Raw genomic sequence first — 11176 nt, forward strand, 5'->3', positions numbered from 1 at the left:
GGTGCTCACCCCGTGTCCCTCCATCCCCGCAGGTGTCTTTGCCCCAACGCTCTTCTCCAAGGTCTATGGGAAGCTGGTCTGTGGCGAGTGCCACAACGTCACCCAGAACCCGCTGGGCCACTACCTGTGCCACAACTGCCACTTTGACCTGGTGAGTGGGGACACGGACCCCCAGACGCAATGGGTTGGGGCTGGGGATGCTCTGAGCTCGCCCAGCTCCTGCTCCCACGCTGGGTGGTGGCGCCGGGGCTGTCCCTGGTCCCCTGCACCCCCATTGACAGGCACTTCGTCTCTCTGCAGATGGATAACAACGGCACCCTCTACTATAGCCACGTCCAGTGAGTGCCAGTGGGGTGGGGACAGGGTTGTCCCAACATTGGGGTGGCACCTCCTGGTTTTGGTCATGGTCCTGCACCCATCCCAGATCCCCTCTTTGCCCTCAGCGAAGGGCTCTGATCCAGCATCCCATCTCCTCCATCCCAAGTGAGCCCCCCTGGGGCTCCGTGCTGGGCCCTGGTGGCACTCAGAGTGTGTCACCCGTGTCCCACAGACCCCTGGTGTACACAGTGTCCCTCCTGCTCCCCGCTGCCTACCTCATCGGCCTCTTCTTCACCCTGAAAACTCACTCGCACATCTACGACATCCACATCAGCGACTGTCACAGTGAGTGTCCCCGAGCTGGGGATGTCCTGGCTGCTGGGCTGGCTCTTCCCCCTGGCCTGGGGTGTCCCACCATGTCTCTGCTCTGTCCCCAGTGCCTGGCCACCACCACAGCGCTGTGGTGCACTGGTCCCGCTGGCGGGCCCTGGTCATCCTCCTGCTCTCCACCCTCTGCATGTCAGCCTGTGCTGACCTGGCCACGGAGCACATCAGCCCCATCCTCACCAACTCCACCATCTCGCAGGTGACTGTGGGGATGGGGACAGTGAGGAGGCAGGTTTGGGTGGTTCTGAGGACCAGGAGTGGGAACCTGCCCTGGCTGCGGTTTGAGCCCCAGAAGCAGGGAGGGAAAAGATGCTGAGATGCTCCATGCGCTGAGGAGCTTGGTGGTCAGGATGAGGCCGTACACACGTGCTGAGGGTGGATTGAGATGAGCTCTGAGGCAGAAGCTCTTCCCTGTGAGGGTGCTGAGGCGCTGGCACAGGGTGCCCAGAGAAGCTGTGGCTGCCCCATCCCTGGCAGTGTTCAAGGCCAGGTTGGACACAGGGGCTTGGAGCAACCTGCTCTAGTGGAAGGTGTCCCTGCCCAGGGCAGGGGTTGGAGCTGGAGGAGCTTCAAGCTCCCTTCCAACACAAACCATTCCATGACTCCCTGTTGCCTCTTCCCTGCAGTACTTCATTGGTGTCACTGTGCTGGCGATGGTGCCTGAGCTGCCAGAGATTGTCAATGGCATCCAGTTTGCTTTGCAGAACAACCTGAGCTTGAGGTGAGGGGGCTCAAAGGATGGGTTTGGGGTGTCCTCTGGTCCCTGTGCCCAGTCCCATAGCTGTGCCTTGGTGCTGGTGATGGGCTTCATACCACTGGTGGGTCAGATCCTGCCAACTTGTCCTCAAAAGTACTTAAAGCCACCCAAAAATGGGCCAGGACCAGGTTGGGCTGTGTGGTTTGGTTCCCTGAGGTGGGTGTTCCTCACCCTGGGTGATCCAGGGGCTGCTGAAGAGCTGGCATTGGGCAGCTCCTGATTCCTTTGTCCTCCCCAGCATTGAGATTGGGAACTGCATCGCCGTCCAGGTCTGCATGCTCCAGATCCCCATCCTGGTGCTCTTCACCATCTTCTATGTGAGTAGCCCCTGGGTGACCTCCTGCAGTGGGACTGGGCACACACAGCACTCGATGAGACGTGCCATGGGCACCCCCCATCCTCAGTGCAGGGAGAAGTGGGGTCAGATGCCTCCTACCTTGGCTGATGCTGTCCCCAGCCATAGGAACATGTGGCAGAGGAGGGGTTAAGGGGTGACATTCAAGCCCCCAACCACAGTCAGTGCGGGGCTGTCCTGGTGGACCATAAACCCCAAATCTCTGCCTTGTAGCCCACCAACTTCACACTTGTCTTCAGCGACCTCCATGTCTACGCCAGCATGTTCAGCGTGGTGCTCATGAACTACATCTTCATGGATGGCAAATGTGACTACTTCCAAGGTGATCATTCACCCCTGAGGTTGCTGTGGGACTTGGTGTAACCACCTTCCTTGTGCTGGATATGGCCCTGGGGTCATCTTCTTACTGCAGCTCTTTGACTTGAGCAATTCTGGGGTCTTGGTTGACCATCTTGGAGGTGCTGGGTCAGGGATGGAGCTACCACCCTGCAGTAGCTCCAAGGGGGATCACTCCTTTTTCACCCTTAAGAGAGAGTTTAAACAGAGGTTTTCCAAAGGACCGTGGCAGTGCTCTACAGTGGGTTAACCCAGACCACACCAGAAGGTCTTAAAGCAAGCTCCCTCCTTGCTCCAGGCTGTAACCCCTCCACCCTGCTCTGTCTCCTCTAGGCACGGTGCTGGTGATGGTCTACTTCATCCTCCTGGCTGTGTATTTCTTCGCCCCATCGCCCAGTGGTTGCTGAGGTTTGGACTCTGCTCTCTCCAACCCTCTCGTTGGGTTCAGCACCTCTCCAGGTGTGATCCAGTGTCTCAGGGACTCGGCTGGGCTGGCTCCAGGCTGGAAGCATCATCTGCTGAAGCTCCTGGTGCTGCTTGGCTCCCCCCATGGGGTCCCAATGGGGCTTCAGTGATGGGAAGAGTGGTGGCAATGGAAACACTCCTGATCCGAGAAGGAACCACGATGCCAGAGCACTTCACAGGGGGATTTCCAGCCCACAGTGGTGTGGTTGGGAGAAAAATGGTTCTTAGTGGAGGGTCTTGAAGGGGGTTTTGTGTGGTCTCAAGGACAGATCCCTCCCTTAGGATGTGTTGCACTGGGAAAAGGTGCCCGAGAGGAGCCTCTCGCCCTTCATGCAGTGGGTGATCCCAGGCCTGGAAGGGACTCAGGGTCTGGGGATCACAAAGGGCTTCTTGATGGCACTAGAAATGCACCAAAAAGTGGTTTTCAGCTCTTTTTGTCACTAAAGCAGTTTTGTATAAACCAGAAACAAGTTTGTTTCTTCTTACATGAGCCTTTGGTCACTTGGCCAGGCCCCTACAACCCAGGTTGGGGATGGTCTTGGGGTGGTGACCACCTGGTGCACCAATGACGTGGTGGGCACTGGGCAGCAGTGATGGCTCAGTTGGAGCCAGCATCCCTGTTTGCTGAGTGCTGCCCTGCTCTGTGTCCCTTGTCACAGCAGCAGAGGAGGTGCCAGGGGACATCCACCACCGGGCCATGGGGACAGAGCCAGCAGTGGGGTGGCTTTGGGCTCCAGCTCTTGTTTCCAGCCTAGTCCAGGGTCATCCTTGCTCAGAGGCCTCTAACAGGCTCCTGGGGAGGTCAGGATGCTCCTGGTGCTGTATGCAGGATGCAAGGTGTGACCAGGGCCCAGCTCCTCTCCCTCTGCAAAGGGAAGCACCGGTGGGTGAGGTGAGAGGACCATCGTGGGGCTTGGACTCATTTATTGTGAGAGCTTTAACAAACCCCCCAAACCACCCCACTGACAACACATGAACACAGGCACCGAGGCTCCGGGGGCCCTTCTCCCTCCCCAGCCTGACACTGGCATAAAACCAAAGAGGGGACCACTGCTCAGTGCCTACAGTGGGAACCCTGGGCTCCAAACCATCCCATAGTCAACAGCGAGACAGGACTAGACTTGAAACGGCCCAGAGGAAGGTGGGCAGCAGCCTGGGACCTCCCTCCCCTTCCCAAAGGAGGGCAGCAGCTCAAGAGCAATCAATGGTGCTGCTTTATCAAGCTCTTTTCCTAGTAGAGCATCAGTGTGGACAATCCAGGTGGTTGGGAATGTTCCTGGGTGAGTATCCGGAGCTGGCTGATGGCTCAACAGCACTAAGAGATGGAAAAGGTGTGGGATGAGAGGGCAGAAGGTGATGGTGCTGAGCAGCTGCTTCTACAGCTCAGCTGGGGCTAAGCAGAAAACCTCTACCTGGCGTGAGGGATGCTTTGGGCTTCTCCTAGAGCCAGTGCCTGTGTTTGGGGACGCAGGACCAGCCCAGCAGTACCTGCTGGTGGCTACAAGGATGTCCTGGAGAGGTCCCACATCACCCTGAGCTGCTCTGCTTGGGGCTGGCAGCAGGGGTAAGTTGTGGGGTGAAGGCAAACCCCTGTTCTGAGGGGGATTTCTCTGTCTTGGTGTGTCCTGTCCCATCCTCAGCAGCTTTCTGGATGCTGTTAAGGTCTCTCCATCAGTTGCAGATGCTGAATCCTTTCCCTTAGGGAAATCATGGCTCTGCCCTGGCAGAGGCAGTAACTGCTCTTTTGCTTTCACATATGGAATTGCACAGAGGGAATTAACTTGCCTTTAAAAGGAACTAGCACTTGGGCATCACCTGGGATGCAGGTGAAGACAACAGGAGATGGAGCAAGAAAAGCCTGGAGCCACGTATCCTTCAAGGTGCACCCAGAGCAAAGCCTCTGCCACCATGAGCCAGAAGCTTTAAGCATTCAGAAGCTCCGTGTCAGTGGAGCAGCAGGAGCTCAAACCCTCAGAAGGGAGCTGGGAGCTTTGCAGTGCTTAAAATGGGGAAGGTTTTAGGAAAAGCAGCCTCCAGGGTCTTGTACCCATCATGCAGGTGACTGGGAAGAGGGGGGTGGGCTCTGGGCTTGCACCTCCAGTGGTCCAGCCATGAGAGGAGCCTTGAGTGCTGTGTTTGGGTGATCCAGCAGTGACCTGGGGTGTCACAGGGCTGTTAAAGGGTCTATCATCCTCTCTGGGTAAGGGCTGTAACATCCTGAACATGTTCCACTTGAAGTGAAGATTAAGTGACAGTGTAAGAGATGTCAGATGGAGCCAGGCTGAGGCCAGATGTGCCCCAGACTGACACCCACCACTTCTTCCCTGTGTTCACAGCTGGGGGAAAGCTCCTGCTGCCCCCATAAACTTGTCAGTGAGGAAGACACAAGAGCTCAAGAAAATACTTGCTCTGAGTGAGATCCAGGCTTGGATGGCTTTAATATGGCCTTGGTGATGATGGGAGATGCCCTTTAAGGTAAGGGCAGAGCCAGCAGATGTATCATCAGGTGGTTCCAGTACAGGGTCCCAGGAGAACTGGAGGCCAAGCTGAAGTGCAGACCTCCAGCCTCTGCACTGAGCTCAGGCCAGAAGAGGTGGAGAAAGGACCCAGTGGCCCAACGTGGTCCTGCAGAAGAGGACAGCCCGAGGCAGGGGAGCAGGTACCCCATTCCCCAGCTGCCTCCACGGGCTGGGCTCACTCCTGAGCTAGAAGCTGTGGGAATGCTGCAACCCAGGAGCACAGTTCTGAGCTAGAAGCCAGCCCAAATACAGACTGGGGACTCTGAAAGCCATGTGGCACAGCTGAGGGTCCTGCTTTGCCCTTTGTGCTGCAAAGGTACAACACAGGGGGCATAAAACAGAGCTACAAGCAGCTGCCACCAGTTTCGATGCTCCAAAGCACCGGAGAATGCTGCAAGGGGATGCCCAGCCTTTGTTTTCTTGGGCTTTTGGGGGGGAAAAAAGCAGCAAGTGAGGCTACAGAAGTGGGGAAAACTATCCCCAAGAACAGGGGAAGCTTCATCTTGGGGTAAGTCGGTAGCAGAACTTCCTAAGGGGTAGCAGGGATTGATCAGGCAGTGCTGTTGAGATTAACAACACAAAGCCAATGCTATGGTTTATTGAAATGTAATCTCTTCAACAGAAACTAAAACCCCAGAGTGTCACCTTTGTCTCTGATGGGAGGAAGGGGAAGGGACTTGGAAAAGCTGATTTAAAAGAAAAGGCACTTAAAAATGGTCTTCAACTGAAAAGGACTTTGCACAAACATGATGCCAGCCACGTGGAGCTGCTCCAGCAGCCACTTACTGTGGTCTCCAGAGCCAGCTTCACAGTACATGGAGCACAGCAGAACAGGAGCCAGCCTCCTGCCTGGGTGGACATGACCACAGCTCACAGCGAGAGAGATGTTCCCTCTCCCCTTCTTTTGATGCTATTTCCTGGGATGAGCGATCCATGAGCTTCCAGGAAGCCAGGAAGCCACGCTCAGCAATAACATCTCTCACCCTAGAGGAACATGAAGCTGAATAGAAAAAGGCCAACATGTGCTATATGGGAGGAAGGAAAACAAAGCTCACACCCAGGCACTGAGTCTGAGGTGCTGCAGGTTAAAAGAGAGCTCTGAAAGCTCCAGGGTGAGTTGTTGCTGTTGCAATGTGAGCAGCAAGAGCTAAAAAAAGCTTCAGCAGAAACCTTTTCCCTCCCCTCAGCACCCTGAGTAAACTACACAGTAGTCCATGAAGTGGCAACTTTTAAGCAGTCTTCCAAGCAAACATTTCAATATGAAAAGGTGAGGAACACACAGACACGGGGTGGTTCAAGTCACTGCACTGGAAAAGCTGCACAGGCAAAGCTTCACTCGCTGCCCCATGCGACGTTCCAGCCGTCTTCTGAAGCTCAAAGAGATGGGAACATGCCCATGGAACACATGCAAAGCCTTCAAGCGGGAGTTCTTGGGTTTAGAGAGCTCAGCTGGGTGGTAGGGGATGAGTGTTCTCCAAAGCAAAAGAACAGGGTGGCTGTTGCTCTGCACTGAGCATCCTCTGTTAGATGCAGCTTGTGGAAATACAAAGTTGAGTGCACCATCTGTAAGCACGGGCTTGGACGTTCCCGAAGCTCCCACCCTCCCCAGTTAAGTTGCAAGCATGTGCTGACACCAGTTTGATGGCTGGATATGATGGATTAGTCCCAGAGAATAGTTTTTTGGATTAATGGTGTAATTTAGAGATCCATAAATAAAAAGTGGCTTTTCAACAACTGAAAGCAACGATCTCTAGGAAGGCATCGATGTAGTTGCTGAGTAAGGCGCTGAGCAGGTTCCTCCATGTTCTTAGCAAGACCATCCATGGTATCCATAAATAAGGGGAGGTGGAAAGGGGGCTTCTGGAACGTAGTGTGTCTTGGACAGAAGCACGAGCTGGTCTCATTTTAGTCGCTCAACAAGTCCCTGTGTCAGTCCAAGGTGCAAAAGCTGGGATCTGGAGAGGGTTGCTAGGTGAGGGAAGTACTCCAGGAGCTTCTCCCATGACAGTTCCAGCAGGCTGGGCACCACCAGCCACATTTTGAACAGAGAGTCAGTCCGTTTGTTCTCATGGATGTTGACCACCCCTCCATGAACGTACATGCAGCCAGCCTAGGTGGGAAAAGAGGCAGTTACAGAGGGCGCAGACCAGCCTGGCACGACAGAAGGTGCTGAGGAACAACACAGCCAGGAAACCCAGGATTTAACTCTCCAGCTTCCCAGCTGGTTCAATCAGCGGGTGAGACTCAGCTCACACACCTCTGTGTGCACACAAGTGCCACTGCCTGAGCCAGTCGTGCTCCTCTCACAGCCAAGGGGAGGAATCACTGCTGAAGGGCAGGTGGCTCATCCCGAAGCACGGATCTGCTATTTGGAGTGCTTTGCTCTGTATTTTAGGGGAATTCTATCCCAAAACATCAATTTTTAGAGTGAGGCAAAGCATTAATAAATTAGTAAAGACCCATACTTAGGTTTCAGCTAAAAAGAATGTGTTCTTTTAACCTAAACCCACACCATACACACACATGCTGCATTCCCTCTGCTGCCTCAGCACAGGAATGACACGGGATATGGGAGCAGCTCAGCTGCTAACCTATTTTGTGAGTGGCATTTCTTCAATGTACAGGGAAAGAAAGAGCATTCCTGTCGTCCAGGCACCCACCTGCAGCTCCCTGCTTGGGAAGCACCTTTATCAGACCAGCTTCCCAAAAAGCTGCATTTGTATCACGCTCCAAACGAGGTGGAACCTGCTTTTACAACCAAAGAACCTGATTTCTGCCCTCACGCACTGCCCTGAGGTGATGATGAGCTGAAATCGCAGCTAAATGTCTTTCTTGCTGCCTGCAGCTTATCAATCACAGGTCTCTCAGCTTCTGGTTAACACAAAAAGCTCTGGCAACACCTTCCTATACTTTGTTACATATATAAATGCTTCCTATACTAACCTATACTGTGTTAGCAGTATTAGGGCTTACAAAGAGAGCTGCTCACCTGTAATCCTTCACCTCAGGCTGTTCTCAGTAAGCAAAACCACTTTATTTAGGGGCGTACTTGTCCTTTTTCTTTCTGCAAACAGGACCTGCTGCTCACACATGGAATTACTCCTTGGAGCTGATACAGTTTAAAAGCTAAAATGCATCCCTGCTTTTAGAGAGCAGAACATACTGTGTGTTACAGCTCTTCAAACAGCAGCAGTGACCTCACACCAGCCTTCGGCTGCCTCCAGTGGAGGTCACCTCCTTGGTAACACTGGTTCAGCTCTATCTGCAGCCCACACAAACGTCAGAGTGGTTGGATGAACAGTCTGCACTTCAGCTACAAAGGAAACAAATGAGTCACTTACTGGTGTGACAGCAGCACAGTGAAAATACACTGGTTCTGGCATGGCAGCTGGGAGCTTGACCCACTGGAAAGTCTGCAGATTCAACTTCCAAACATCTCCCAGAATCACTTCTCCATTGTAGCCTCCACAAACAAACACATCTGTAAGAGAGGAAACGCACAGTGCTTCCAGCCCAGCCCTCCTTGATGCAGCAGCTGCAGAACACGCAATGGTTAATTCAGCAATTACCTTTCCAAAAGAGTTTTAGGATCAACAATCATTTTACCTCAACAGAAAATCTCAGAACCTCCCAAATCAGTCCCAGCACCAAGGCCACAGAGAAGCAGGGAATGGTTTGGGTTGGAAAGGACCTTAAAGCTCCTCCAGCTCCAACCCCTGCCCTGGGCAGGGACACCTTCCACTAGAGCAGGTTGCTCCAAGCCCCTGTGTCCAACCTGGCCTTGAACACTGCCAGGGATGGGGCAGCCACAGCTTCTCTGGGCACCCTGTGCCAGCGCCTCAGCACCCTCACAGGGAAGAGCTTCTGCCCAAGAGCTCATCTCAATCTCCCCTCTGGCAGGTTCAAGCCATTCCCCTTGTCCTGTCCCTACATCCCTTGTCCAAAGCCCCTCTCCAGGTTTCCTGGAGCCCCTTTAGGCACTGGAGCTGCTCTACAAATCTCATCTGAGAACTTGGCTTCCAGGACTTGGCCTCATTTTGCCTTTGTAAAGACTATACAGCCCTCAAGCAGCAGCAGAAGCATCATTCATACCTGCTCAGGAGCTTGCAACCAACAGGTTGCAAAGTGCCATGGACGATCCTGGCTAAAACATGTGCTATTTTACACTGAGGTGGCCACAGGAGCTTTACAGGTTGCATAAAATACAGCAGAATTCCAGAGAGTGACTGTGCCAGGTTGGAAAAGACCTTTAAGATCATGAAGCCCAACCGTTCCCCAGCACTGCCAAGGCCACCACTAACCCTGTCACTGTGGGCCTTGTCTGCACCGTGTGTGAACACTTCCAGGGATTCCATCACTTCCCTGGGAAGCAGAGTGGTGCCAACTGGGCAGCTTAAGGCCTGTTAATGAGAAGAAATCCTCTTCCAGAAAGAAGACACGTGTGCCCTGCAGGAGTCTCAAATGTGTGCTGGAGGCCAGCAGCTCTCAGGCTAGAAGGATGGGCTTCTCCTTGCTAGGTTGTGCAAGATACACCAATACTCAAGAGGCAGATCTTACCATTTTTGATCTGAACACAGCTGTGGCATCTTCTGGCTGCTGGGAAGCCTGAGGAGAATGAAGAGAAGAATCAGCTAGAGTTGCTTTAAAGTGCTTGGGCAAAGTGGTGCTTATATTTAACACATAATCATGGATAGGAGGAACCTGTTTCATTTATAAGGGGCTTCTTCCTACAACCACAGGTCTAACACCTCTAATTCAGCAACCAGCTGTTTGAGGTCTGACTCCTACTTGCTCTCCAAGGAAGGAAGAAATGTGCTGGAATCTCCTTCCCACAGACTCCAGTTCTCAGCCCTGCTTTGGTGAAAGCAGCAGTCAAGGCTCCAGGGAAACCCCTACTGCTTCCCAGGCCAGCACATGGTGCCTCGGAGGGAGCAGAGGTGATGTGTATCTTGTTCTGGGGGGAGAGCCAGCCACTGTCACCCTTCCCACCCAGGGAGGGAGAGAAGCCAGGCTGCCAAATATGCTTCAGATGGGTTTAAGCTCTAGCAAGCAGGACCTTGAAGCCAGTGTTGTCACATACTGCACAACAAGGTTAGGAAGAAGGCTTTCAGCCTGCCGGAAAACTAACTGCATCTTCAAGCATCTTGGCCACTCTCTAAGGGAAATTCCAGGGGGAAATTCCAGACTCACCAACTTTTTCATGAGGTTTTGTGGCAATTTCCTCCCAGGTGTTGGTTTCAAGGTTGTAGGCATGGATCTGAAGGGATAAAGAGGAACCATTAGTTCCTCCTGGCTCTCCCATCGCCACGATGACGCAGGTTCAGGCTCTGACCCAGGAAGCCACTATAAATACCACCTCTTTCTCATTAAGTGTAAAACCAAGAATAGCTAATCTCAGCCAGTGACTAAGCAGGTATAAAATCACCTTCAAAGAGCAGCAGCTTACTGAAGCTTTCATGTCAGGCTTCGCTATTTGAGCCCTACAGCTGAAGAAAAAGAACAGTGCTTCTAAAAACCTGGAGCCATTAAACCCACACCCTCCAGTTCTCAGAAGTGTTTTGAAATGCCTATTTCATTCTGCACGTAAGGAGGAAAGAAATGCAGTGAATGGAGAGAGAAAAAGTCATTTAACTGCTGCAGTTTCAGCTTTTTTGGAAGCTCTGTTTTAAGTCTTCTCATTTATCATTTTGGTGTTCAAGATGAATTCACTTTTCCCTCCCCAAGTTGTACTGGAGAAAAACATTTACTACGAGAAAGGAAATTAAGGCATATCATTAAAGGAGAAGACAAGGAAAGAGTCACCATATCAATATATGAACTTAACATCAAGGAATTCCTTCCTTTTAGAATCACAGACTGGTCTGGGTGGGAAAGGGCCTTAAGATCATCCAGCTCCAACCCCTGTCCCGGGCAGGGACACCTTCCACTAGAGCAGGTTGCTCCAAGCCCCTGTGTCCAACCTGGCCTTGAACACTGCCAGGGATGGGGCAGCCACAGCTTCTCTGGGCACCCTGTGCCAGCACCTCAGCACCCTCACAG

The 11176-nt window shown here is 52.9% G+C and overlaps 2 protein-coding genes across 2 annotated transcripts in view; one reads left to right on the forward strand and one right to left on the reverse strand.

The window, feature by feature from the left end:
* Positions 1-2560, forward strand: part of LOC104402282 (putative cation exchanger C521.04c) — a gene marked incomplete at its 5' end in the record, with an annotated part of 3154 nt that extends 594 nt beyond the window's left edge. Inside the window, 8 exons of the mRNA XM_010010115.1 lie at positions 27-151; positions 301-338; positions 551-663; positions 756-904; positions 1332-1426; positions 1701-1779; positions 2031-2139; positions 2487-2560. Of these exons, the coding sequence (XP_010008417.1) occupies positions 27-151; positions 301-338; positions 551-663; positions 756-904; positions 1332-1426; positions 1701-1779; positions 2031-2139; positions 2487-2560 (782 nt within the window). The remainder of the gene's footprint in view (positions 1-26; positions 152-300; positions 339-550; positions 664-755; positions 905-1331; positions 1427-1700; positions 1780-2030; positions 2140-2486) is intronic.
* A 4477-nt stretch (positions 2561-7037) lies between these two features.
* Positions 7038-11176, reverse strand: part of KLHDC10 (kelch domain containing 10) — a gene marked incomplete at its 5' end in the record, with an annotated part of 7307 nt that continues 3168 nt past the window's right edge. Inside the window, 4 exons of the mRNA XM_010010116.1 lie at positions 7038-7247; positions 8479-8618; positions 9695-9742; positions 10328-10394. Coding sequence (XP_010008418.1) covers positions 7038-7247; positions 8479-8618; positions 9695-9742; positions 10328-10394 — 465 coding nt within the window. The remainder of the gene's footprint in view (positions 7248-8478; positions 8619-9694; positions 9743-10327; positions 10395-11176) is intronic.

The sequence above is a fragment of the Nestor notabilis genome, unplaced genomic scaffold (genome assembly GCF_000696875.1).
Source record: "Nestor notabilis isolate BGI_N333 unplaced genomic scaffold, ASM69687v1 scaffold22052, whole genome shotgun sequence".
Taxonomy (NCBI): domain Eukaryota; kingdom Metazoa; phylum Chordata; class Aves; order Psittaciformes; family Psittacidae; genus Nestor; species Nestor notabilis.